Here is a 27,402-nt window from a genome sequence, read left to right as displayed (position 1 = left end):
TTAACTGCTGTTTTGAGGGCCTGTGGAGCAGCGACGCGCTATTAACATCACATCCAGTGACTTTCCATGACATTCGGACACTAAGTGCGTATTATGCTTATGAAACTGTGATTTCAGGAAGAAAACTATCTTCTGTACTTCTTTTAATTTCTTTATATTCATGGCCTTTTGCTTATGATGTGAAATACAATGCAATATGATTTTTTTCTATGGCCATGTGTGTTGGTGTTATCTGAGAATAAATTTGTTGTTTGCCCATGCACGATGTTTTCCAATTGCAGATCACCTTGGACACAGTGTGTCTGGGAGTTCTACTCACGCCTATTACGCCAACGGTCAAGCGGGCGTTTCCGTACTCATTACGCAGGTTAGTATTCGTTTATATTCCTACCGTATCTGTGGTTATGATTAAACGAGAGTACATAGTCACACCAGCTATCCAAAATGTTCCGAGACTGATTTTATTCCTTTGTGTATAGGAGACGTCAGCGCAGTAACTACGGAAATAGCTTGCACCAACAACTGTAAACAGCTTATTTTCAGTCGACCAGTCAGTCTTTCGCAGGCAATGTTAGGTAGTGGACGTGTAGTGTTTCAATGTTCTTGCCTTACAAATTTTAATAGTGTAACTTCTCTAAAATCAATAGTTCAAGACATTCTCGAGGATGTTTTGAAAAAGGGAAAAAGTGTCCAAAATCTGTCCTGCACACATTGTCTCCTGGGGAAAAGAAGAAGCGACGCGTGGACGCCTTCAACGACCTGATCGAAATGCATAATATGGGCAATTCTTTTCTAGAAAAAAAAAATTACAGGTGAAGAGTCTTGGTGTTATCAACACGAACCTACCGCAAAACAACAAGGTACAGAAATTTATATGAAGGGTCGACGTTTTGACGATGCGACCGACATTCAAGCTAATGTCATTCGCGAGTTGAACAACATCCCAAAGAAGGGCTTTTCTGACAGTTCCAAATAGTTGTATGAACGCTCTGCGGTTTGTACTCAAGTGGGGAGAGATTATGTAGAACACCTCAAGCATTAAAACCACCATACAAAGTTTTTTCTATTTTTTATTAACAGAGTCTCTAAACCTTTTGGACTGGACGTGTATATCCACTTACAAGTATACAATTAAAGGGTAATTTGGTTTACATGAATTAAATACAATACTGTAGACAAAGAGAACGAAAGGAAGCGGCGACATTGCTGTATGTGAGTCATGTTGTTAGATTGAGTTAGTGAGCAGGACCTAAATTATTACCCAACTTAATGTTAAACATTCCATCGCATTTGAAATTTCTGCTACTAATTTTTATGGAGATAGCAACTCGCTGTTAGAGCCGCAAATTGTTGAGGGATAAGTAAGTTATTATTTAAAACAAGGATAACATAATGCTGCACTAAGAACTGGTAAAGTTCTCAAACTCCCCTTCCTCCCTACCCCCCCCCTCCCCCCCTTCTACCGTACCATGGACCTTGCCGTTGGTGGGGAGGCTTGCGTGCGTCACCGATACTTATATACGTAGTAGGTGCAACCAAAACGGAGGGGTATCTATTGAGAGGCCAGACACATGTGTTGTTCCTGAAGAGGGCCATTAGCTTTTTCAGTAGTTGCAAGGGTAGTCGTCTGGAGGATTGTAAGAACGGAAACGCTCTTGCTGAGCTGGTTCTGTGAACAGCTGAAAGCAAGGAAAAGCTAAGCCGTAATTTTTCCCGAGGGCGTACAGCTTTGCTGTATGGCTAAATGACAATGACTTCATCTTGGGTAAAATATTCCGGAGGTAAAATAGTCCCTCATTCAGATCTCTTGGCGTTCTACGGACGGAACATGGATTGTTAGATCCCTTAATTGGACACATAGGTCAGAAAATTTAAGAAGGAAATGGATAGGTTAAAGTTGGATATTGTAGGAATTAGAGAACTTCAGTGGCTGGAGGAACAGGATTTCTGATCAGCTGAATACAGGTTTATAAATTCAGAATCAAATAGGAGTAATGCAGGAGTAGGTTTAATAGTGAATAAGAGAATAGGAATGCGAGTTAAGGTACAATAAACACCATAGTGAATGCATTATAGTAGCCATAATAGACACGAAGACTACACCACCACAGTAGACAAGTTTATATGCCAACCATCCCCGCAGATAATGAAGAGATTGAAGAAATGTATGATGAGACAAAAAAATTATTCAGATAGTTAAGTGAGATTAAAATTTAATAATGATGAGGGGCTGGAAGTCGATAGTAAGAAAAGGAAGAGGAAAAAAAGTAGCAGGTGAATACGAACTGGATAAAGGAAAGAAACAGGAAGCCGCCTGGTAGAATTTTGCACAAAGCATAGTGTAATTGCCGCTAACACTTGGTTTATGGAACATGAAAGGAAATTGCATAAGTGAAAGAGACGTGGAAACACCGGAAGGTTTTAGATTGATTATGTAATGGTGAGACAGAGATTTCGGAACCTGATTTTAAATTGTAAGACGTTTACAAGTGCAGATGTGAACTCTTACCACAATGTATTGTTCATGAAGCGTAAATTAAACTGAAGAAATTGCAAAAAGCTAGGAAATTAAGGAGATGGGATCTGTATAAACTGAAAGAACAGAGGCTGTTAAGAGTTTCAGACGGGGCGTTTTGAGGGATGAAGTAGTGAAGGCAGCAGAGGATCAAATAGGTGAAAAGACCAGGCCTAATAGAAATCCTTGCTAAGCACAGGAGATATTGAATTTCATTGATGAATAGAGGAAATATAAAAACGCAGCAAATGAATCAAGCGAAAGGGAATACAAATGTCTAAAAAATTAGATTGACAGGAAGTGAAAAATGGGTAAACAGGAGTGACCAGAGGAGAAGTGTAGGAATTTAGAGGCATAATTCACTAAGGGGGAGGTAGATACCGCCTACAGGAAAATTAAATAGGCCTTTTGGGAAAAAGAGAAGCTGCTATATGAATATCAAGAGCTCAGTTGGATAACCAGTCCTAAGCAAAGAAAGGAAAGCTAAAAAGGTGGAAGGAGTATATAGAGGCTCTATACAAGGGAGGTGTACTTGAAGGCAATGTTGTAGAACTAGAAGAGGACGTAGATGAGATGAGAGATTTTGACAGAGCACTAAAAGACCTAAGTCTAAACACATCCTGCGAGCAGACGACATTCGGTCAGAGCTACTGATAGCTTCGGGAGATCCAGTCACGACAAAACTCTTCTGGCTGGTGTGCAAGGTATATGAGACAGGCGAAATGCCCTCAGACTTCAAGAAGAATATAAAAATTCCAATTCCAAAGAAAGCAGTTGTTAACAGGTTTGAGTATTATCAAAATCTCAGTTTAATAAGTCATGGTTGCAAAATACTAACACGAATTCTTTACAGAAGAATAAGAAAGTTGGTAGAAGCCGACCTCGGGGAAGACTTGTTTGGATTCCGGGGAAATGTAGGGACACGCGAGGCAATACTGACCCAACGACTTCTCTTAGGACATAGGTTAAGGAAAGGCAAACCTACATTTATAGCGCTTCTAGACTTAGAGAAAGCTTTTGACAATGTTGACTGGAATATTATCTATGAAATTCTGAAGGTAACAGGGGTAAAATACAGGGACCGAAATGCTATTTACAACTTGTACTGAAACCAGACGGCAGTTATAAGAGTCGATGGGCATGAACGGGAAGCTGTTGTGGAGGGAGTGAGACAGGGTTGTATCCTATTCCCGATGTTATTCAAACTGTGCGCTGAGCAGGCAGTAAAGAGCACCAAAGAAAAATTTGGAATAGGAAATAAAATCCCTGATGTTATTCAATCTGTACGTTGAGCAGGCAGTAAAGTACACCAAAGGAAAATTTGGAGTAGGAAATAAAGTCCAGGTAGAAAAAATAAGAACTCTGAGGTTGGCCGATTGCATTGTAATTCTGTCAGAGACTTGGAGGAGCAGTTGAACGGAATGGGCAGTGTCTTGAAAGGAGGATATAAAATGAACATCATCAAATGGAAAACAAGGATGATAGAATATAGTCGAATGAAATCAGATGATGCTGAAGAAATTAGATTAGGAAACGAGATACTTAACGTAGCAGATGAGTTATGCCATTTAGGCAAGGAAATAACTGATGAAGTAGAGAGGATTGAAATGTAGAGTGGCAATACCAAGAAAACTGATTGAAAAACTGAAATTTGTTAACAGCGAATATAGATTTAAGAGTTAGGAAGTCTTTTCTGAAAGTTTTTGCATGGAGAGTAGCCGTTTACGAAGAAAGCTACGTTGATCCCGTTAGCGATCGCCGATGTCGAGCATAGAAAATAGCGAAGAAGATTCTATGCACAGCGATAGACTGGACAACGAATTGTTACTCATATTTAAACATTTGTTTTCGAAATCCTTTCAAATCATTTTCAAATAAGGGACAGTGTTTATTGTGGTAGTTGTTACATTTAATATTACACGAACACTGCTCCTCTTTCACGACATCTACCAAAACGCACATTTCCCCATTTATCCACACTCTTAGCTATGTTATCTCTCTGCATTATACACTATACTGGCAAGTTCTCAGTACGGAAGAACGGAGAGCGTTCATATTTATACCTCACATAAAATATTTCAGAAAGTCCCAAAATCTTTTATAAAATATGAAGGTGAATAAAAAATATTTGCAGGAAGCGGATAGAAATCGGCAACTTTTTCATCCCAGTTCACCTCTCAGTCCACTAAACTAAAGCTAGTAGATGTAATTTAAACATTTGTCTTTATTCTTACAATGTCCTGGAGGACTTAACCACCGGTACATCATTAAGTGACATTTAACTATAACGATTAGTACCAAATGTCAGACGATTATGATAAATCTTGAAACTTCATTTTCTTACAGCACTCAAGTTATAGAACGAAAAGCACCATATACGAAAAACATTCACCCACCAATATGTCGTGTCCCATCATTTTATTAACAATGACATAACAAAACCGACTCGTTTTTGAGAAATCCTCAACGTTTCGGTGTTCTGACACAACATGTAACCATAGAACGTAAGTTATAAAACAAAAATCAAAAGACTTCAACTGCAAACGACGTAAACCGATGTGGGGCCCCTTAAGTTTTGCTTGTGATGTAAATACTATATTACATCTCATTGATCATGTGCCTATCTTCTAAGCAAAAATCCGGCGTGTTTGATTCTATCTTTGACGCTTGGGTGTGCCTTGAAATGTGAAAGTTCACGCTGTGACGTCCCAAGACTCGACCAAGTCCATGTATCCGCTTAATTTCACGTCCCGTGTGAGGACGGCTCAAGTGTAATTGGTAGAAAAGTCTGATTTCTGGGCCAATGAAAACCACCGCACTTTTCTAGAACAAAAGTTTCTGTTTTTGCATTTGAATGCTTTTGACCATTGTTTGGCTAACAAAATTGCTATACTTCACTCTACAGAAATTGAACATATGCAGTGCATAGGCAAGCAAGGTATTTTCCAGTGGCGTAAAATCTGAGTTATCTGTAACCATCATACTTTGAATTGTTACCATAGGCAAAGCAATGCTGGCATAATGACATCAATGACTATCGTTTCAGCCATAGGATAGCCCTATTATTATTTACATACTTCACTTTGCAAAAATGATTTTCTTGAGGCGCAGTCTTGTCTTTTCTTTTTTGCAGGAAGGACAAGAACTAGTTATAGGTGCTCCAGGATTCGACTTGTCTGTAGGTATGATCCTTTTTATAATTTCTCAATTTCGTTATTTAGACTGCAAGGAATCCAACTGAAGATCTGACTACTTCCTTTTGTCAATTGTAGGAACCATTCTGCGGTACCGTATAGATGAGAATGGCAACCTAGACGATGGAATAATTGCAGGAATTCAACCTTGTCAAGAGAAAGGAATACTGGGCAACGAATATGGAGGTGAGTACACAAGTAAAATAATCGAGTCCAAGCGGTATGTGGTTATGAGAAAATCTGAACGGCATGTATAAATGTTATTCGTTTATTACACTGTTGATGACTGTAGAATATGCAGTGCAAATGGCTGCAAGAAAAATTTGTAATTAGACAGAAACAGTGCTTTGTTGTTTTTCAGAAACATTCGAAAATTAACTGCACAGATCTATAGTCTGAGGAATACTCGTAGTGCTGCAGTGGCCATATACAGCATAGTGAAGAATAACTAAGAAATGTTGCACGTCTTATCATAGATACACTACTTGACATTTGCTAAGCAGTAGCCACACTGTTGCACAGGAATAATCACAGGCAATGATGGGCGACACGAAACACTATACATACATAATAGAGGTGGAATGGCATATTTATAAAGAAAAATCGTAAAGATTTCATCACATGGGAAAGCAGGATAACACACGTAAGTAACGTTCATGTTTGACACAGATCAGACTCCCAACATATAGGACAATATCGGGTTCTCGGTAGGTCATAAGCCCTTCTCGGGCATTAATGCACATTTTGCACTTGTTATTCATACTCCTGCCAAACTATTCAAATGGTTCAAATGGCTCTAAGCATTATGGGACTTAACATCTGAGGTCATCAGTCCTCTAGACTTAGAACTACTTAAACCTAACTAATCTAAGGACATCACACACATCCATACCCGAGGTAGGATTCGAACATGCAACCGTAGCAGCAGCGCGGTTCGGGACTGAAGCGCCTAGAACCGCTCGGTCACAGCGGCCGGCCTACCAAACTATTGAGGAGTCCTTGTTTTTTTTTTTTCACTTTTCGCACGATTCGGGGTGGGGGTATTTGTGAGAAACATGTCCATCAAGAGCGTCCCAGGCATTATCTATAGAGTTCATGTCCAGGTAGTACGCGGGCCATTTCACGCATTCAGTATCTTCACTTTCCAGTGTGTCCGGCACCTCAGTGGTCATATGTGGGCCGGCATTGTCGTCAATAGCCGGCAGCCGTGGCCGAGCGTTTCTAGGCGCTTCAGTCCGGAACCGCGCGACTGCTACGTTCGCAGGGTCGAAATCTGCCTCGGGCATGGATGTGTATGATGTCCTTAGGTTAGTTAGGTTTAAATCGTTCTAAGTTCTAGGGGACTGATGAGCTCAGATGTTAAGTCCCATAGTGCTCAGAGCCATTTGAACCACATTGTCGTCAATAATCAGGAAGTCGGTATCTACCGCACTTCTAAACAGACGGAGACCATCCAGAATGATCTCCCTGCAATACCGCTGAGTTGTATTGGTACTTCGCGCAAATATATGAAGTGGTGTTCAGCCATAATGCCTTCCCACACCAAAACGCCTAGACCATACCGATGGCGTCCATGAACATTCTGTGTTGTGTAATGTATTCCTGTCTCTCTCCACATCAACTGATGGCAAGAATCACTTGCCACAGTGAAGCAGGATTCGTTGGAGAACATCGCTCTGGGCCACAGTTGCTGTCCCTAACAGCATGCTCCCTACAGCAACGAACTCTTTCCCGACGATGGTTTGCTTGGTGTGGGATGCACTTAACAGTCTTCCGAACGTACAAACCATCCTGATTTAATCGCCATGAAATGGCTTTGACAGAGATACGCGTACCGGTAGCAGTTGCAAGGTTTGCAGCAATCAGTCTAGGATTGAGATATCTGTTCCTTTTCGCAAGGGCTGCGTATCGATCCTCTTGCGCATTTCCCCCTTCATTGTATTTTTAAATCGCGAGATGATATTTCCGGATACAACCATTGCTGCGGCCACAGTAGTGACATTTTCACCAGTTTCGAGTCGTCCACCTGCTCATCCACAACTGCAAGCACTGAAATGATGTCTTGTAGACACGCTGGCGTACCACACGGAATGTCCAAATGGCTCTGAGCACTATGGTACTTAACAGGTGAGGTCATCAGTCCCCTAGAGCTCAGAACTACTTAAACCTAACTAAGCTACGGACATCACACACATCCAAGCCCGAGGCAGGATTCGAAGCTGCGACCTAGCGGTCGCGCGGTTCCAGACTGAAGCGCGTAGAACCGCTCGGCTACACCGGCGGCACACGGAATGTCGGACTAATCGGTTCCACAACGATCTGCCTCAATCAGCGTAATGCGTGAGCTGTCGAATGCATACAAGCGTTCGTGCACAGACTTCGCTGCAATTAATAGGTCTCGCTCTCTACAGGTCATTTTACTGTCACTGGTCGGGTGTACTGTAGCACTCGTTTGTTGTTGCACAGGAACTGGCGGTTGTTCCTTAGCAAGTGTCATTTGTTCCTTATCAACTGTGAAGCAGTACAAATGTCTTGAGAAACAAATGTCCTCGTTGTGGTGTTATTTTCACGTGGTGCCCAGTTACAGTGACGAAAATTTCAGCTTTTAAGATTCTCGGAGGCCAGGAAATTCCAGCTTAAGGAGTAGAGGGGCAACCAGCTATTAGGAAGACATTCGAGAGAAGGCAGAATACCGCCGGACCTCCCGTGGAGGACGGGGTCATTATAGACGCAGTACAAACTCGGACTGGAGAAGAAAGGGGTAGGAAATAGTCCGTACCCTTTTCAAAGGAACCATTACGTAATTTGCCTTAGCAATTTAGAGAACTGCGGGAAATCTGGGTGGCGAGACGAAGATTTTAACCTCCAGAATGCGAGTCAGGTAGCTCGAGGCTGAAAGGAACGCGTCCTGTCTTGAGACAGGCGAGTGTCTGCAATGGTTATTTATGACAACTTGCACATCCAGTTAAAAGTGTAATGTGTACCAAGAGTGAGTTGGAGGGGACGGTTAGCGAGCATGTTGGACGCATCGTGTTTTGAGAAGAGAGTTCTCAATGTGGCAAAACTGCATTCTTCTTCCTGTTTCCATCAATAGAAACTAGATTCAACGTGGAGTTAAAATTCTTAATCTGCCTCTACAGTCACCCAAATAAAAATAATTCACTACAAGAAACAAAAATCAGTCACAGCTCACAGTTAAAGATGCACATACAGGGTGACAATTATTGAACTGTAAGAAATAAAATCGTCATAGCTTCTGAACGGTTTGCGTTAGGACGTTCAAACTGCACAGTCGGCTGCGGGGCCTGATGGGAGTTAGTATGCGCATGCATGGTTTGGTTTAGCGACGAAGCCTACTTTCATTTGAATGGGTTCGTCAATAAGCAAACTTGGCGTATTTGGAGGACTGAAAATACGCATTTCGCGATCGAGAAATCTCTTCACCCTCAACGTATGACTGTGTGGTGTCAAATGTCCAGTCACGGAATAATCGGTGCGATATCCCTCGATGGCACAGCGACTAACGAACGGTACGTGAAGGTTTTGGAAGATGATTTCATGCCCATTATCCAAAGTGACCCTTCATGCAGGACGGAGCTCGACACCATCGAAGCAGGAGAGTGTTTGATATCATGGAGGAGCACTTTGGGGGCCGCGTTCTGGCTCTGGGGTACCCAAAGGTCACTGGTATGGGCCTCGATTGGCCGCCATATTCTCCGGATCTGAACACATTTAACTCCTTCTTGTGGGGCTATATTAAAGACAAGATGTACAGCAATAATCCCAAAACTATCGCTGAGCTGTAAACAGCCATTCAGAAGGTCATCGACAGCATCGATGTTCCGACACTTCATGGGTTCATACAGCATTTCGCTATTCGTCTGCGCCACATCATCGCCAAAGATGGCAGGCAGATCGAACATGTCATAACCTAAATCAGAATATCTGTAATGACGTTTACATGTTGAATAAAGTGTGTGTACGCCATAGTTTGTGAGTAATTTACGTTTATTTAATGTAGTTCAATAATTGTCACCCTGTACGTATACGATCAAAAGTATCCTGATACGACTATATAATGCGTAAGTAGCAAATAGATGACACGAGAGGCGGAACTGACAGTATAAATGGAGGCGAGAAGTAATCTGTTGTCAACAGATAAGCAGCAACTGCAGATTGGTCGGTCAGGAAAGCTGAGCGACTTCGAACGTGCACTACTCGTTGGATGGCACCTGAATAACAAATCCACGAGGGGCATTAATTTTGCCATTCTAAAACTGCCCAAGTAAATTGTTGGTGATGTAATTGTGAAGACTCGAAGGTCCAAACACAGCTAAACCAAGACCAGACACAGCTCATGTACTGACGGACACGGGCTATCTAGAACTACGGAGGGTGCTTGTAAAAAATTGTACATTTAATATTCCATTAGGGGAACGTAATGTGCAAGTAGTCAGGCGTACTACTTGGACGATTTCGAGAAAATCTAAGAGAAGTTTTACCCGTGAATGAGGTACCGGAGCGTTGCGACCATGAGCGGAAGATGGCGGCGGTCATGTGATTAGCGTACACGCCTCTTAATCTTTGGATCGCTGGATGGAGAGTCGTTCATTTTTTTTAAGTTTATATTTATTAACACTAGTCATATTCCGAGAATTCTTCCGGGTTGTATGGCCGTGGTCCTTGGAATTCTTCTATCCCTGACGTTTCGTCAAAAGCTACGTTGGACATCTTCGGATGTACTGAGTCTTGCACAACCAGGAGCACATCCGAAGATGTCCAACGTAGCTTTGGACGAAACGTCAGGGATAGAAGAGTTCCATGGACCACGGCCATACAACCACGAAGAATTCTCGGCAGCTGAAACATCTGGTCGTGAAAGCCTTCATTGTAAGACTAGTCATATTATTTCGTACATATTACGCTTAAAGGTAATATGATGAAAAGACACATGTATTTGCGTGAACTTTTATCGAATGTCCAGTGATATGTGGGTATTTACTCTCATTTGTATAGACAAGTTAAAAACTTTATCAAGCACACTCAGACTTGTTCATACTTCATTGACAACGAACGAGAAATTGCTTCTCGTTAAAACTCATTCAATAATACATTTCCAATTTTGGGCAACGTTATTTACGAAAATGTTGCGTTAAGCATGATTTGCATCCAGATTGTCGGGAAAAAAAGAAGTTTTTCAAAATGTCAACGAGCTTTGTTTTTCCTTACAAGGAAACTCCACATCGCATCAAAAAACTGTTTCAAATGGCTCTGAGCACTATGGGACTTAACTGCTGAGGTCATCAGTTCCCTAGAACTTAGAACAACTTAAACCTAACTAACCTAAGGACATCACACACATCCATGCCCGAGGCAGCATTCGAACCCCTCATGGTAATGTACATGTGCGTCAGTGAAAAAGACCAATAAAAAGGTGTTAGCATGTGGACGTAAAGTGCTGTTCCAGTCTCTTCTGTACCTAAGGTCCATCACCGTTCCCTTTGGATCCCTACGTAATTCGGTGCTCTCCGATACACACGATCGAACAGCGGAGGAGAGGTACTCAAGCGTCTACTTTAGGTTACAATATCTCCGGATGTAATTAACATTTTACAATGCAACAAACGGCACTGATTACGTATTTGTTTATATGTTCAGATGTGCTAACAAAACTAACGGGGTTCCATTTAAAAAAACGTAGGTTTGTGTTAAAAAAATTACTTCCGTGCATTTTTTTATGGTTTGTATTAACCAATTACACTAGCCCCTCTCCTCACGTTCGGTCTGTGGAATCGGTTCGTCAGTATTTGATGTGGTTTACGAAATATATCCAGTGGTAACGTTAGGTGACTCACTCTGTATATATCATTATTTCCTATATTTCTTAAAAAATAATAAGTGTGGTGATGAAGATACGTTACTGATTCACACGAGGAATGAATGGTACGACGCCAATCAGACGGCATATCGTTGGCTTACATGAAAGAAATACGCCATTGTAGAGTTCTGTCCAAACCAATTAAAAGACGCAAACATTTGTATCTGTGTCTTGGTGTAACGTCGGTTAGCGACTCTGGCGTATCTTACACGACAATAGTATGTCATATGATAGCCGGCCGCGGTGGTCTAGCGGTTCTGGCGCTGTAGTCCGGAACCGCGGGACTGCTACGGTCGCAGGTTCGAATCCTGCCTCGGGCATGGGTGTGTGTGATGTCCTTAGGTTAGTTAGGTTTAAGTAGTTCTAAGTTCTCGGGGACTTATGACCTAAGATGTTGAGTCCCATAGTGCTCAGAGCCATTTGAACCATTTTTTGTCATATGATAGGAATCTCTTATCGACGCATTTAACTTGTACGCCTCGTGAGTGAGTGAGATGTGCCTTCTGGCCGATTTAGGTGTTCGTATGAACATGAATGTGGTCACTCCCACAACAAAGTTTGTCAGATAAGCTGCTATAAATGAACGCAACAGTTTCACAACCACACAGTTTTCCTTGTGCTCTATCAAAACATATGTTTTTAACTTTTTTGAAGGTTTCCACGTATACACCATCAAACCCTGCATGTGTCCAGGATAATCGAAACATGTCTTGGAATTTCGGAGAGAGAAGTTGATTGCGCGGCTTCGTCAACAAGGACCCTCTCTCCGCCGTGCACTGTAGTCAACTGACGTCCATCGTTGTTCCGTTTTGTTTCGATGTTTGTTTGTTTAGGCGTAGCGTCCTCATATTTCAGCGCGGTTATCTTGCATATGGGATCTACAGCTCACAGTCGGGTTCGAATCACTAGCAGATTTGTATCCGATATCTTGTGTTTTCACCGGTACTCGAATCTGGGATCCCGTGATTATAAGGTGATGAGCCTGCGACGTAAGTAATCCCCATTTGTTTTACACAAGTACCTCATGTTATGACTCTTGTGTTCCGTTTTGGAAGTTTTTGCTCTTCAATTCCCTTATCGTTGCATAGTTCACACCCGCTTACTTATTGTTTTCGTTTCTGAGAGAGGTCTACGCGGCAACTCGCCGCACTCACTATTCACTACATTTACTTGAGACCGTAATACATTCGTACCACATCACTATTATTCTATAACAAGTGTGTAGTATGACAATTGCCAAGACTTCAAAATGGCTCTGAGCATTATGCGACTTAACATCTGAGGTCATCAGTCCCCCAGAACTTAGAACTACTTAAACCTAACTAACCTAAGGACATCACACACATCCATGCCCGAGGCAGCATTCGAACCTGCGACCGTAGCGGTCGCGCAGCTCCAGACTGAAGCGCCTAGAACCGATCGGCCACTCCGAATTGCCAAGACTAGAAAAAGAGAATGGACATGTCAATGACCAGACAGACAGTTCATAATTTTTGTGAAAAAAAAAAGAAAGAGGCACAAGGGAGATCTGAACATGGACTTTGCAGTCTAACACCATGACCACATAAACATGATGCCGTGGCGGTGACAGTTCGCTCGATGTTACACCTTGGGCCATCTTACCATTAAATCTGGAGGGGGGGGGGGTGGGGGTGCGATGGAGAGCTCCCTTGTTAGAATCTCCTTGAGAATGTGGGATAATTGTGCATTCATTCGATGCAGTAGATGTACTTTTAATTTATATTTTCCGTGTCTGTGTGAAAAATATCATCCTGCAGCTTGCAACGTTGAAAGCAGATACGATGATTAATAGTAATTACCCTCATATTCTGGCTTATTGTAACTCTTTGTATTTCTGAATGAACCTTTATTAATCGATGTTTGACGTGGGGTTTCCAACCGTGTCCCTCGTCCTTGAAACGTGTGTTTGCAGAGCGAATCGTCCAGGTGCGAAGCAGTTCTCGGTGCGTTACTCGACAGAAGGTATAAGGTATTTTGGAAGTGACTACAGGCAAATATTTTCAGGAAAATTATAAGCATTTGTTCGTTTACTTGTCAGTAATTATAAATATAATATTTGATGTGATGCTAAAAAGTAGCAAACAACACGTAACATTGGAAATTCAATAAAAGTTCGTGCAAATACACATATCTCTTCATCGTATTAGCTTTCAAATGCTATATGTGTGAAATAATATGAACTAGTGTTGGCAAAATATATTAAAAAAAAAAAAAGAAAAAAACATGAGCGGGACTCGATCCAGCGAGTCGCCGACTGAGGAGCTTGAACTCTAACCACACGACCTCCGCCATTTCGTGTTCAGGATTGCAACGGTACATCACTGACGCGTAAAACTTCCCTTGATATTTTCTCGAAATCACTTAAGTAGTACGCATTACTACTTGCACATTATGTTCTCCCAACTGGCTACTAAAATTGTACAAAGTTGGAAGTAAATCCGTGATCTGAACGTCGTGGATTTTCCTTGTAAGTCAAAAATTCTCTGCGTTCCTGATATCATACCCACTCGTGTCTTGTTAAGTATGGATCAGTCTATGAAGTTTCAGTGTGTCATTGTCGGTATTGTGAAGAACGCGAAGAACACGGACAATACGTCAATGAGACGGCATTTCGTTGGGTTAAATGAAGAAAATGTTCCAATGTAGAGAACTGTCCAAACCAATTAAAAGATGCAAACACAGATTATGGAATGAAGTTATAAACAAATTCAAGAAGTTTAAAGGGATATTATTTAGCAGCAGCGGAAATACTGGCGCGACGACTGTTTCGCGCGCGAACATTACTGCCGAGGTATCTTCTAACGTACCCAATAGGAGGGGACCCGCGCTCGCCTTAGGATGACTGGCAGGTTGTAACGCATTCATGATCCTCGAGACCATCTGGCCTCCCCTATTCGTTCAGCAGGGTCTGAGATGTGGAGGAGGCCCTGCTTGCGGCTATCAATGGTGCAGGGTGCTGGGTGCACTCATCTTCAAGTTTTGGCTCATATTGACATCAGTGACGCCTGTTACTTGGGTTCTGAGGTCATTGTCGAACCCCACTGGTGGTTTGCGCAAGTAGTGAAGATATTTGATTTTCTCGTTGGGTCCAAGCAGAGCTTACTGTTTACAATACCGTAACCACGACTGATCGGGATCCTTCGATTTGGAGGCAAGTGAAGGGTCTCTGTTGAGAGGCTCCATCCAGGCTGCAACGATCTTGGTTGATTTATGGACCAGATTTATTAGGAGGAGACTTGTAGCATTGGCTTGGATAGGACAGGGGTGAACTACACAGGCTACTCGGGTCGCAGAGTACATGTAAAGTTCACACTTATTTACTCTACGCGATAGTCTGGGGTCCTGTAGTCAATACTCGCCAGTGAATGAGCAGAGAGCAAAATCTGATCGCGTACAAAGTAGAGACACTTGGAATGCAAAGATTTTAACAGTAGATTGCAGAAGTCTTTGTAGCGAAGGCCCTGACGTCTCGCTCAAATTGTACTCGATACCGAGATCTGGATAGAAACCGAAGTGCAAGCGGCGTTCAATAAGTAATGCAACCCCTTTTTTTATCGGCCGATATTGGTTGAAAACTACGGAATTTGTTGTGGGACATCATGGAATGGTCCCGCTCCTGTTCTTTCAGTTCCATGAAGCCTTCAAAATGGAGTCTGTAACGGAAGTGCATTCCAAGCAGGGAGCTATCAGTGAGTTCCTTTTGGCAAGAAACCAGAACTTCGCAGATATTCATAGGTTCGTGCAGGATGTCTACGGAGACCTGGCGCTGAACAAAAGTACGTTGAGTCGTTGGGCGAGGCGTCTGTCATCGCAAGGTCGCGCAAACCTGTTCGATCTCCCGCGTGCTGGCTTGCTGCACACAGCTGTGACTCGTGCAATGTTCGAGCGTGCGGACACACTCGTTCGACGTGATCGACGAATCACAGTCCTGTACCTCGCTGCTCAACTGTACGTCTCTGTTGGGTACTCAAAGGTGTGTGCCTGTTGGGTTCCTCGCCATCTAACAGAACACAAAGAGCAACAAAGGACCATCTGTGCGGAATTGCTTGAGCGTTACGAAGCTGATTGTGACAATTTTTTTGTCGAACATCGTCAGAAGTGATGTTACTCGGATTCATCACTTCGAATTGGAAACAAAAAAGCGATCCATGGAGTTGCGACACACCACGTCTCCTCCGAAGAAAAGGTTCATAGCCGCACGCTGAACCGGTAAAATCATGGCGACGGTCTTCTGGGAATGTGAAGGGGTTATTCTGTTGGATTTCCTCGACCGTGGTGCAACGATCAGCTGTGAAGTTTATTGTGCTATCCTCAGAAAATTGAAGAAATGACTTCAGCGTGTTAGTCGCCACAAACATGTAAACAAGCTTCTCCTTCTCCAAGCCAACGCAAGGCCACACACAAGTTCGTGCACTCGAAAGGATCTGACAAAATTTTATTGGAGTATTCTTCCTCTTCACCCCTACAGCTCAGGTCTCGCACTTTCCGACCTCCGTCTCTTCGATCCTAAGAAGGATGCACTGCGCGGGAAGCAGTGCGTGGATAATGGGGAAGGGGGGTTATTAATGCAGCAAAAAAAAAAAAAAAAATGTTCAAATGGCTCTGAGCACTATGGGACTTAACTTCTAAGGTCATCAGTCCCCTAGAACTTAGAACTACTTAAACCTAACTAACCTAAGGACATCACACACATCCATGCCCGAGGCAGGATTCGAACCTGCGACCGTAGCGGTCACGCGGTTCCAGACTGTAGCGCCTTTAACCGCTTGGCCACACCGGCCGGCTAATGCAGCAGGAGTTGGCTCCGACGTGGACCACTGGAGCGGCAGTGTGCAGGCATACAGGCCCTCCCAGTAAGGTGGTATAAGGCCGTCGCATTAAACAGAGTTTATATTGAAAAAATAAGTGTTTGTAGCCAATAGGGTGGGGAATCATATGGTGTATTGGACTCCTGAATAGATCAACCTGCTTTCAGGAAAAAAAATTGTTGCATTACTTATTGAACACTCCTGGTAGAAAGCTACGATACATTTAACGAGGCACGGAAGTTGTATCTAAAAGATGGGTTAAACATCGTAGAAGGGGCGTTCTTTGCAATAGACAAAGTATTATGTCTACCAAGGTCGAAACCAATCTGGAGCCGAGAAACCAACTTACACGTTGGTGAACTCAAATTTATCGTCGTATTTTTTTTAACGTTCATTCGACGAAAGTTTTAGAATTATTGAAAGAAAGTCTGCACTCGATACCGTGGTAGTACCGTGATCATTCACTATTACTTGGAGGCGATCTACCGAGTGTAGATGAGGAACTATACGGATTTGTTGCATGTGGTACAGACTGACAGTCTTGCCAAGAACTTCAGAGTACTTCCTCCAAAAACTGTCTTGACTTACTACTGCGACATATTATAGAAATATTTTAGACATCGTAGCCACAAAGAGGCGTGACCTTATCAAGTTTCAGCATAGAGACAGGGATTAGCGATCGCGATACAGCACAACTACAGTGGGTTGCCAAGATTAATAAATGCATCAAGGAAGCTAAAGTTTAAACTGATTGTAAATCACACTCTGGAGAAGTGTGTGCCTTGTAAATTAAGGATGGAAAATACCCACTGTGCTTTAGTAACAAAATTCTAAAAATTCTGAGAAAACTGATTTTTATCCCCTCGGTTAAAAAGAAGAAAAACAAAAATAAAAAAATAAAAAACACAGAAAAGCCAACAGGCAAAAGTTAGGAGAAATTCGTGCGTCTATAAAAATATATATGCACGAAGTATACTACAACTTTGACCGTCATACGTTAGCAAAATTTCTTGGCGAGAATCCTATAAGATTTTGGCCCTATGTAAAATTATTAAACTGGCTGAAGACTTCAATTCAACCAATCGTAGACCAGTCTGGTGTTGCAATAGAAGACAGGAAAAGGAAAACCGGAGTTTTAAATTTCGCGTTTAAGAAATCAGTCACGCAGGAGGATCGTACAGACACATTATCGTTTGGCCGCCGCACTGACTCCCTTGAGGGGGACATAGAAATAGGCATCCTTGCAAAGAAAGCAAATGAAAGAATTAAATACATAAAAGCGTCCAGGTCAAGATGGAATTCGAACTCGATTTTGCAGAAAGTACTCTTCGACATTGAGTAGCTCGAAGACTTTAGGTAATAGAACTCAGTACACTATCCGGAACGCAAGTGTTTAGTAGAGACAAGGGTATCGTTCGAAGAGCCCTAGGGAAGTGTGACAGGACGGCTACTGTTGTCTACATACGGTACATAAGCGACCTGATGGATAGTGTGAACAGCAGTCTGCGGCTGTTTGCTGATGACAGAACAGTGTCGTCTTTAAATGACTGTGGCAGGATGCAGGATGACTTGGGGAGAATTTCTATTTGGTGTGGTGAATGACAGCTTGCTCTAAATGTGGATAAATTTAAATTTAGTCAGACGAGTAGAAAAACAAGCCTATAACGTTTGAATACAGTATCAGTGGTGTGTTGCTTGACACAGTTACGCCGACTAAATGTCTAGGCGTAATTCGTAGCAAAGCGACATAAAATGGAATACGTACATAAGGTCGCTTGTGAGGAAGGAGAATGGTCGACATAGGTTTATTGGGGGAATCCAGGAAAGTGCAGATCCTCTCTACAGGAGACTACGTGAAGAACACTTGTTCGACCCAATTTTGATTACTCTTTGATTGTTTGGGATCCCCACTAGGTAGGATTAAAGGAAGATATCGAGACAATTCAGAGGCTTCCTGCTAGATTTGTTACCGATAGGTCCGAACAACGTGATACTATTACGGAAATGCTAAGTGAGCTCAAATGGAAAGCCCCGGAGGGAGAAGATGTTATTTTGATGGAACACTATCGAGGAAGTTTAGAAAACAGGTATTTGAAGAGGACTGCAGAACTTTCCTACTCTCATCATCAAACATCTCCTTAAGGGCCGCGGAGACAAGATAGAAGACATCAGGGCTTGTCCGGAAGCATAGAAAGAGTTGTTTTTCCTGCTCCATTTGTAAGGGGAACAGGAAGGTGAATGACTAGCTGTAGTACAAAGCGCCTTCCACCGTGAACTGTATGGTGTACTGTGGAGTCCGTATGTACATGTAGATTTTTTAAAATTTGAACACAACAAACAAAATTTTCCATGGTTTAAAAGTGACGAACATAATGAAGGAAGCTGAAAAAAGTAAAACGTAATTCGGAATATGGACTAGGAGACACGATTGAAAATTACCAAAAGACGTCTATTCTACCTGACGAGGATGAAAGACAGAACACTAACCCGGACTGGGCGAGGATGAGAGAACGGATCAACCGTGGTCGTTTCGAAGGAACAGTCCTACCTGGCTTGAATTAGAAAAACTGAGGAAAACTCAGATTATGACGTAGGTTTGGATAGCTGGACGGCGATCTGAACACAGAGTACAATGTCTTGACTATTGTGCCACTCTCTTTGATAATAATTTATTCACTCATGTATCTCATCTGTAACTTCTCTACTTATTTTTAGTAGCCGGCATTATTCTAACCGGTTGTGATAATACAGTCATCAATATATTGTTCAAGGCGTGGTACTAAATGCTTCGGGAGTCTGGAAAAGGTCGTATTTATTGATGTAATGATTGCATTTTCATATTTTCGTTGCGCGAAGACTGTTCCATAAAAGCCGGTCGGTGTGGCCAAGCGGTTCTAGGCGCTTCAGTCTGGAACCGCGCGACCGCTACGGTTGCTGGTCCGAATCCTGCCTCGGGCATGGATGTGTGTGATGTCCTTAGGTTAGTTAGGTTTAAGTAGTTCTAAGTTCCAGGGGACTGTTGACCTCAGATGTTAAGTCCCATAGTGCTCAGAGCCATTTGAACCATTTGTTCCATAAAATTTCGGGCGTGCAGCCCTAATATTTTATGGAGCGATGTAGATTATGTCTAGTCAACGTCACATCAGCATGCACTGTTTATTCAGCTATTGTGTTTCTGTGTTCTCGTCCAGGGTATGCGGTGGCATCTGGCAGATTCATGTGCGGCTCCTCCATTGTCTACGCTGTGGGAGCTCCACGAGCAGCCATGTATAGGGGACAGGTAAAAAACACCAACCTGCTCTACATCTCCTGCAGTACTTTCGAATAACCGTATACAAGATGTTTCAAAACTAATAATCCCCTTTCACAAGCCTATAATTTTTGCATGCATGGAGATAGAAATTTGAGATGAATTTCAACGTATGCATAGGACTACGATGTTTTTACTATCGAAAGAACCATTCTATTTTGCAACGGTGTATCGTATCGTGTCACTCAGAGCGCTTTCCAAGAATTTAATGAAGTCCCCTGACCAGCACGAGCGATAGACTTGTCCACTATTCAGCGTGAGTTGGTTATGGTGAGGCAGTGTCTCTTGCAGTACATCACTCGAGCAGTTGACGGAACAGGTGGAATTAGTTCGGAGGATCCTGCCGCAAGGCGATATCGGATTCCTGCATGTCCGTTGCTTTTCGTGAATGCAGATTCCTAATTTTATCATCGATGACAATGTGTCCGTCGATGTGTGACCCTGTGGCTATTCTCTCTTCATTGGTGAACGTTATGACAATCTTCCTTGATGAAATACGATAACAAGCGAGAAGCTGGGAGTGGTAAATACCAGGCCACAAAAAGATAAAACATCATCCCGAAAAGACTTTATTGAAAAAAATATTTTATATCCTTTTTGTTTTTTAAACACATGAACGTCAAAAATTCCAGAGAAGCTAAAATTCAGTAATTCAAGATTGAGATGATTTCAACAGATGTTTGAAAACGCTTAAGGGATGGACGCTCTAACAAAATAATTTCAAATGGCGTAGTATAAAGTTCAGGGCTTACTAGAAAACACCAGAAAGGAATCCGTTAACAAATATTTTAAAAAAATCAGACATGTCAATAATCAACACATGAACTGAGATCTGTTAAGTCCAGCAAACCCAACAACCAATCGGCACTCATGACATATAAATCTTATCATGATCGATTCCATGGGAATGATTATGCTCCACGACCGTGATGTAATCCAGGACAGAAAGAAGGTCACCATAGGTCGTAATATCATCTGTCTTTTTTGTTGTATTGCACATCTAGATTTAAACTGAGAGTGTAGCTATCCTCGGTGCCATAAACGCAAATAATGCAAGAATTGGACATAGAAACAGCACACTGATCGAACGCCACGTCACAGTTCTACACAATTACAATTCTAAAATTACACTCCGTTATAACTAGTCATATACTTAGTTATATACAAGTCTACATGACTAGTTAAACGATATGCAATTGTCGAATTGTAATTCTGTAGAAATTTAAACGAACGCAAAATCTCCAAGATTGGCGATCTTTTACATAAGCTCGAGATTTATCGCAGTCTTCAATGCGAGACGCCTATAACAGTTTCCACAAAAAAACTTTGTCTCGAAACCTGGCTGAAAATCCAAAGAGATTCTGGTCGTATGTAAAGTATGCTAGCGGCAAGACACAATCAATCCTTTCTCTGCGCGATAGCAGTGGAAATACTATCGAGGACAGTGCTGCTAAACCAGAGTTACGAAACACAGCCTTCCGAAATTTCTTCACCAATGAAGACGAAGTAAATATTCCCGAATTCTAATCAAAACCTGCTGCCAACATGAGTAACCTAGAAGTAGATATCCTCGGAGTAGTGAAGCAACTTACATCAATGAAAGCAAGTCTTCTGGTCCAGATAGTATACCAATTAGATTCCTTTCAGAGTATGTTGATGCAATATCTTCATACTTAAAAATCATATGCAACCGCTCGCTTGACGAAAGATTCGTACCAAATGACTGGAAAGTTACACAAGTCACACCAATATTCAAGAACCAATATTCAAGAAATGTAGTTGGAGTAATCCACTAAATTACAGGCCTACAACACTAACGTCGATATGAAGCTGGATTTTGGAACATATATTGTGTTCGAACATTAGGAATTACCTCGAAGACAACGATCTAGTGACACACGGTCAACACGGATTTAGAAAACATCATTCTTGTGAAACACACGAAGCATTGAGTGCTATTGACAAAGGATTTCAAGTTGGTTCCGTATTTCTAGATTTCCAGAATACTTTAGACACTGTACCACACAAGCGGCTTGTAGTCAAATTGCGTGCTTGTGGAATATCGTCTTAGTTACGTGATAGGATTCGTGATTTCCTGTGAGAAAGGTCAAGTTCGTAGTAATTGACGGGAAGTCATCGGGTGAAACAGAAGTGATTTCTGTAGTTCCCCAAGGTAGTGCCATAAGCCCTCTGGTCTTCCTTATCTATATAACCGATTTAGGAGACAATCTGAGCAACCGTCTTAGGTTGTTTGCAGAAGATGCTGTCGTTTATCGTCTAGTAAAGTCATAGGAAGATCAAAACACATCGCAAAACTATTTACAAAAAATATCCGTATGACGCGAAAATTGCAAATGACCCTAAATAATGAAAAGTTTGTGAGTTCATCCACAGGAGTGCTAAAAGGAATCCGTTAAACTTCGCTTACACGATAAATCAATCAAATCCAAAGGCCGTAAATTCAGCTAAATACGTAGGAATTACGATTGCGAACACTTTAATTGGAAAGAACTCACAGAAAACTTTGGGGGAAACGCAAATCAAAGACTGCGTTTTATTGGCAGAACACTTAAAAAATGTAACAAATCTACTAAAGAGACTGCCTACACTACGCTTGTCCGTCCTCTTTGGAATAGTACTGCGCGGTGAGGAATCCTTACGAGATAGGTTAACGGAGTACACCGAGAAAGTTCAAAGAAGAGTAGTACGGTTTATATTATCATGAAATGGGGAGAGAGCGTCACTGGCATAATACTGGATTTGGGGTGGACATCATTAAAACAAGGCGTTTTTCGTTGGGACGGAATCTTCTCTCGAAATTTCATCACCAACTTTTTCCTCCGAATGCGATGATATTTTGTTGACACCTACATACGTTGGCAGAAACTATCATCATAATAAAATAAGGAAAGTCAGAGTTCGCACGAAAGGACATAGGTGTCTGTCTTCTTTTTTTTTTCTCGTGCGCTGTCCGAGATTGAAATAATATACACTCCTGAAAATGGAAAAAAGAACACATTGACACCGGTGTGTCAGACCCACCATACTTGCTCCGGACACTGCGAGAGGGCTGTACAAGCAATGATCACACGCACGGCACAGCGGACACACCAGGAACCGCGGTGTTGGCCGTCGAATGGCGCTAGCTGCGCAGCATTTGTGCACCGCCACCGTCAGTGTCAGCCAGTTTGCCGTGGCATACGGAGCTCCATCGCAGTCTTTAACACTGGTAGCATGCCGCGACAGCGTGGACGTGAACCGTATGTGCAGTTGACGGACTTTGAGCGAGGGCGTATAGTGGGCATGCGGGAGGCCGGGTGGACGTACCGCCGAATTGCTCAACACGTGGGGCGTGAGGTCTCCACAGTACATCGATGTTGTCGCCAGTGGTCGGCGGAAGGTGCACGTGCCCGTCGACCTGGGACCGGACCGCAGCGACGCACGGATGCACGCCAAGACCGTAGGATCCTACGCAGTGCCGTAGGGGACCGCACCGCCACTTCCCAGCAAATTAGGAATACTGTTGCTCCTGGGGTATCGGCGAGGACCATTCGCAACCGTCTCCATGAAGCTGGGCTACGGTCCCGCACACCGTCAGGCCGTCTTCCGCTCACGCCCCAACATCGTGCAGCCCGCCTCCAGTGGTGTCGCGACAGGCGTGAATGGAGGGACGAATGGAGACGTGTCGTCTTCAGCGATGAGAGTCGCTTCTGCCTTGGTGCCAATGATGGTCGTATGCGTGTTTGGCGCCGTGCAGGTGAGCGCCACAATAGTGCACGGTACATCCAAACCGTCATCGAACCCATCGTTCTACCATTCCTAGACCGGCAAGGGAACTTGCTGTTCCAACAGGACAATGCACGTCCGCATGTATCCCGTGCCACCCAACGTGCTCTAGAAGGTGTAAGTCAACTACCCTGGCCAGCAAGATCTCCGGATCTGTCCCCCATTGAGCATGTTTGGGACTGGATGAAGCGTCGTCTCACGCGGTCTGCACGTCCAGCACGAACGCTGGTCCAACTGAGGCGCCAGGTGGAAATGGCATGGCAAGCCGTTCCACAGGACTACATCCAGCATCTCTACGATCGTCTCCATGGGAGAATAGCAGCCTGCATTGCTGCGAAAGGTGGATATACACTGTACTAGTGCCGACATTGTGCATGCTCTGTTGCCTGTGTCTATGTGCCTGTGGTTCTGTCAGTGTGATCATGTGATGTATCTGACCCCAGGAATGTGTCAATAAAGTTTCCCCTTCCTGGGACAATGAATTCACGGTGTTCTTATTTCAATTTCCAAGAGTGTAGAATTATTGTGAAGGTGGCCCGATGAACCCTCTGCCAGGCACTTAAGTGTGATTTGTAGAGTATCCATGTAGATGTAGAACTATAACATGGCGTTTGATTAATGTGCTGTTTCTATGTCTGATTCTTGCATTATTTGCATTTATAGCACTGACAATAGCTGCACTGTCGGTTGAAATCTAGGTTTACAATGCAATATGAAAGACAGATGACATTACGACCGATGCTGACCTTCGTTCTGTCCTGGGTACAGATCTCAGGTAAATCTGAAGAAGACATATTAAACTCTTTAGGTAAAATATAAATGACTCTGGCTGGATTCACAAAAGAATATATAAATGAAGTTTAAACAACAACTCCCAAATGCTTCATGTGAAATGACAAGCAGTTAAATTAACAAGAAGTACAAAATTAAATAACTACACAGGCAGCACAAATATTGATAAATTAAAAGCACTGAACTCAAACCCACTAAACAAGAAAAACTGTACCATGAAAGGAAGGTACCTTTACCAGAGTAAGTTAGCTACCGGTAAAGTATAAAATCAGATTAAGTCAACCATAAAACACATAATACAAGGATCACGGTGGATAGTCAAAAAATTGGCACAGTCTGCACACTACTGAGCTCATCAAGCTAGTAGAACAGGCACCAATAACTACGACTAGTGATTCAACCTTGTCCATGGATTCTGTAGCCATAAGTAGCAGATTGAGTTCCAGGGCCGTCGTTCAATAAATTCGAGCGACATGCTTCTCGGGCTCGTAAGTTGATCGAATATCATTACTCAATCGCTCGAGATAATATTCAGTCCCTTTAATTGCTCATAGCGCCCATGTCCCACATGAATTTCAGCACTTGTCCTAGTCTGGCTATCTGCCAGCTATCGGTGGTAAACGACTGAGGGCGAGCCGATGCTGGCCGCCGTTAAGTTTGTGCAGCAGAGCACGCTGATGCTCCATGATGAGTAGCGAAGCAGCTACGGGCAAAGAGGTCATACCGTGCTTTCGGTTACATTTCGAAGCAGCGCACGCGTCGTTTCAAGTGATGTGCTAATTACCGTTAACAGTAATATAGTTTGCCTCTTAAAAGCACGCTATGCTCCTTTCCTGTATTTATGCCTATATTTAACATTAGGAGGATATTTTAGGTAGTCGACATTATATTGTGAATTGCTTGGAAATTTCTTCCTTAACAACAATGCTGCCGTTTTTGGAATTTTGTGTTTATATCTGGAAATGAATATATGCAAACTCAACTCACAAACGAAAAGTTGCACAAAGGGCGGGATTTGAACCAGGGTCTCCTGCTCGCTAGACAGGTGCGCTAACCACTACGCCACCCCGGCGCAGTGGATTTGCACAGCTTCACAGACTACACCCAACACGCATCCTTTCTCAATTCAAACTACCATTCACATCTCAGCCCACTTGGTATTTCCCCTCAACTCGAACGGCATTACAGACGCTCTCCAACTGTATTGAAATAGCACAGTGGAACGAAATGGTGGATTATTCCTGGTACACAGGCACTGATGCTTTCATCAAATCTATGGAGCCCCGTATTTTCATTTGATTTACATATTTATGCCTGGGTTTCAGGCAGGATCTCCCATTTTGTTCGGTATTATCCCAATACAGCTGCAGAGCCATTGCAATACTGTTCCAGTTTAGGGGGAATACCAGGTGGGCATAGTGGTTACCACATCTCCCTAGAGATCAGGAGACCCAGATTCACATCCTGGCCTTGGTACAAATTTCTATTCGTCGCTCAATCTGCGTGTATCCATCATAGATGTTTAAAACTTGAAAAGGTCTCTGGAACCATATAGTTTCACATGTGTATCTGATCACGTTACCGCAAAACTTTCATCTAATATCTCAAGAACAGATATCAGTGTGTGAAGTTAGTCTTTAAGATTGGGCATCAGTCTAGTAAAATTGTGTTTATAATACATACGACCTACAATGGAACTGGGTGTAATCTCTTTATCTATGGTTCAAAGCTTAGCTTTCATCTTCAGAACTTCGTTATTACTTTTTATAACGAGCATCCCATCAACGCAGAAAGGGTTTTTAAGGTTTCGTAATTTGGTTCTCAAGATGTCTCTTGTCTTTTCAGTTGAGAATTGTAAACGCACAATTTTTAGCCGTAAGTGTTGGTTGTTTTAGCGAGTCTTGAACGTTCACCACAACTCACATTTCACCAAAAACAAAAGACTTCATTCTGTGAGCCATGTATTGCTTCTTTTCTTGCTGGCTGCAAAATTACTAAAAGAAGTTACACATCTACAATTAGATGCTCAAAAACTAAATCGGTGTCATCTTCGTTACTAGTATCACTGCTGGTAAGAAACCAGAATCATCAAACATCACGAAATCTTTCAAACTTCAGCATTTCGCTGTGAGATTTTCACCTTTCAACAATTATTCAAATGGCTCTGAGCACCATGGGACTTAACATCTGAGGTCATCAGTCCCCTAGAACTCAGAACTACTTAAACCTAAGGACATCACACACATCCATGCCCGAGGCAGGATTCGAACTTGCGACCGTAGCGGTCGCGCGGTTCCACACTGAAGCGCCTAGAACCGCTCGGTCTCAGCGGACGGCTTCAACAATTATTACTCCCATGATATGGACGATGGGTTATGTTTAAGATTCAGAAGTAAGCAAGTAAGTAGCTATTGGGAGCTGGAGACTGCACACAGCGACGACTAATCACAGCGCCAGAATGGCAGGAGTCGCTGCACTCAGTTTTAATTTTCGTTCTTACCGGCTACAGCCTATTCATTGATTGCTCTGAACAAAGCTGCATTTTACCTGAAGTCGTTTAACAAAGGCTAATCTCACTGGGTTTGCAATGTATTGTTAGCTGATAGACGCGAGAACAATACCGCACATCTCGCGCGTTCCCGATGAAAGCCAACACGAACAATACATGTTCCGGGCGCAGAACCAGCGCAGAAAACGCTCGGGAGAAAAACGTGCCTGTGGACGAGCATCCGAGCTGTGATGATTCGGAGAAACCTGACAAAATTAAAGTACAGCAGATCCTCGTCCATGAGGTCCTCATTAATTCGGATTCCAGTTCATCCGGTTCGTACTTCTTTTGCTTTTAATACAGTAACTACATAGTATTTGATATTACGGAAGTAACAGTGGCGACAATTGACGACGACAACAATTAAATTTAAATTTTGCCGATCACCATAGATTTGTGTTGCCAGGTGATCGGTATTTTATCGAAGTGTTCGGTATCTCAGCCACGGTTCGATGTCCGTTTGGTATTTTTAGAATTCTATTCGTATCACTCGTTGCCTACCAAAGAGCCGAAGATTATCGTAAACAGTAGTTTGACTACGAAAACTCTT

General features: G+C 42.7%; 1 protein-coding gene across 1 annotated transcript in view; it reads left to right on the top strand.

Moving 5' to 3' along the window:
• Nucleotides 1–27,402, top strand: part of LOC126088360 (integrin alpha-PS4-like) — a 115,045-nt gene that overhangs the window by 53,122 nt on the left and 34,521 nt on the right. Inside the window, exons 5-8 of the mRNA XM_049906498.1 lie at nucleotides 282–367; nucleotides 5,649–5,697; nucleotides 5,788–5,895; nucleotides 19,608–19,696. Of these exons, the coding sequence (XP_049762455.1) occupies nucleotides 282–367; nucleotides 5,649–5,697; nucleotides 5,788–5,895; nucleotides 19,608–19,696 (332 nt within the window). The remainder of the gene's footprint in view (nucleotides 1–281; nucleotides 368–5,648; nucleotides 5,698–5,787; nucleotides 5,896–19,607; nucleotides 19,697–27,402) is intronic.

The sequence above is a fragment of the Schistocerca cancellata genome, chromosome 6, assembly GCF_023864275.1.
Source record: "Schistocerca cancellata isolate TAMUIC-IGC-003103 chromosome 6, iqSchCanc2.1, whole genome shotgun sequence".
NCBI classification, from domain to species: Eukaryota; Metazoa; Arthropoda; class Insecta; order Orthoptera; family Acrididae; genus Schistocerca; species Schistocerca cancellata.
Note: the sequence above shows the minus strand (reverse complement) of the source record. Positions and strands in the feature narration are given on the sequence as shown.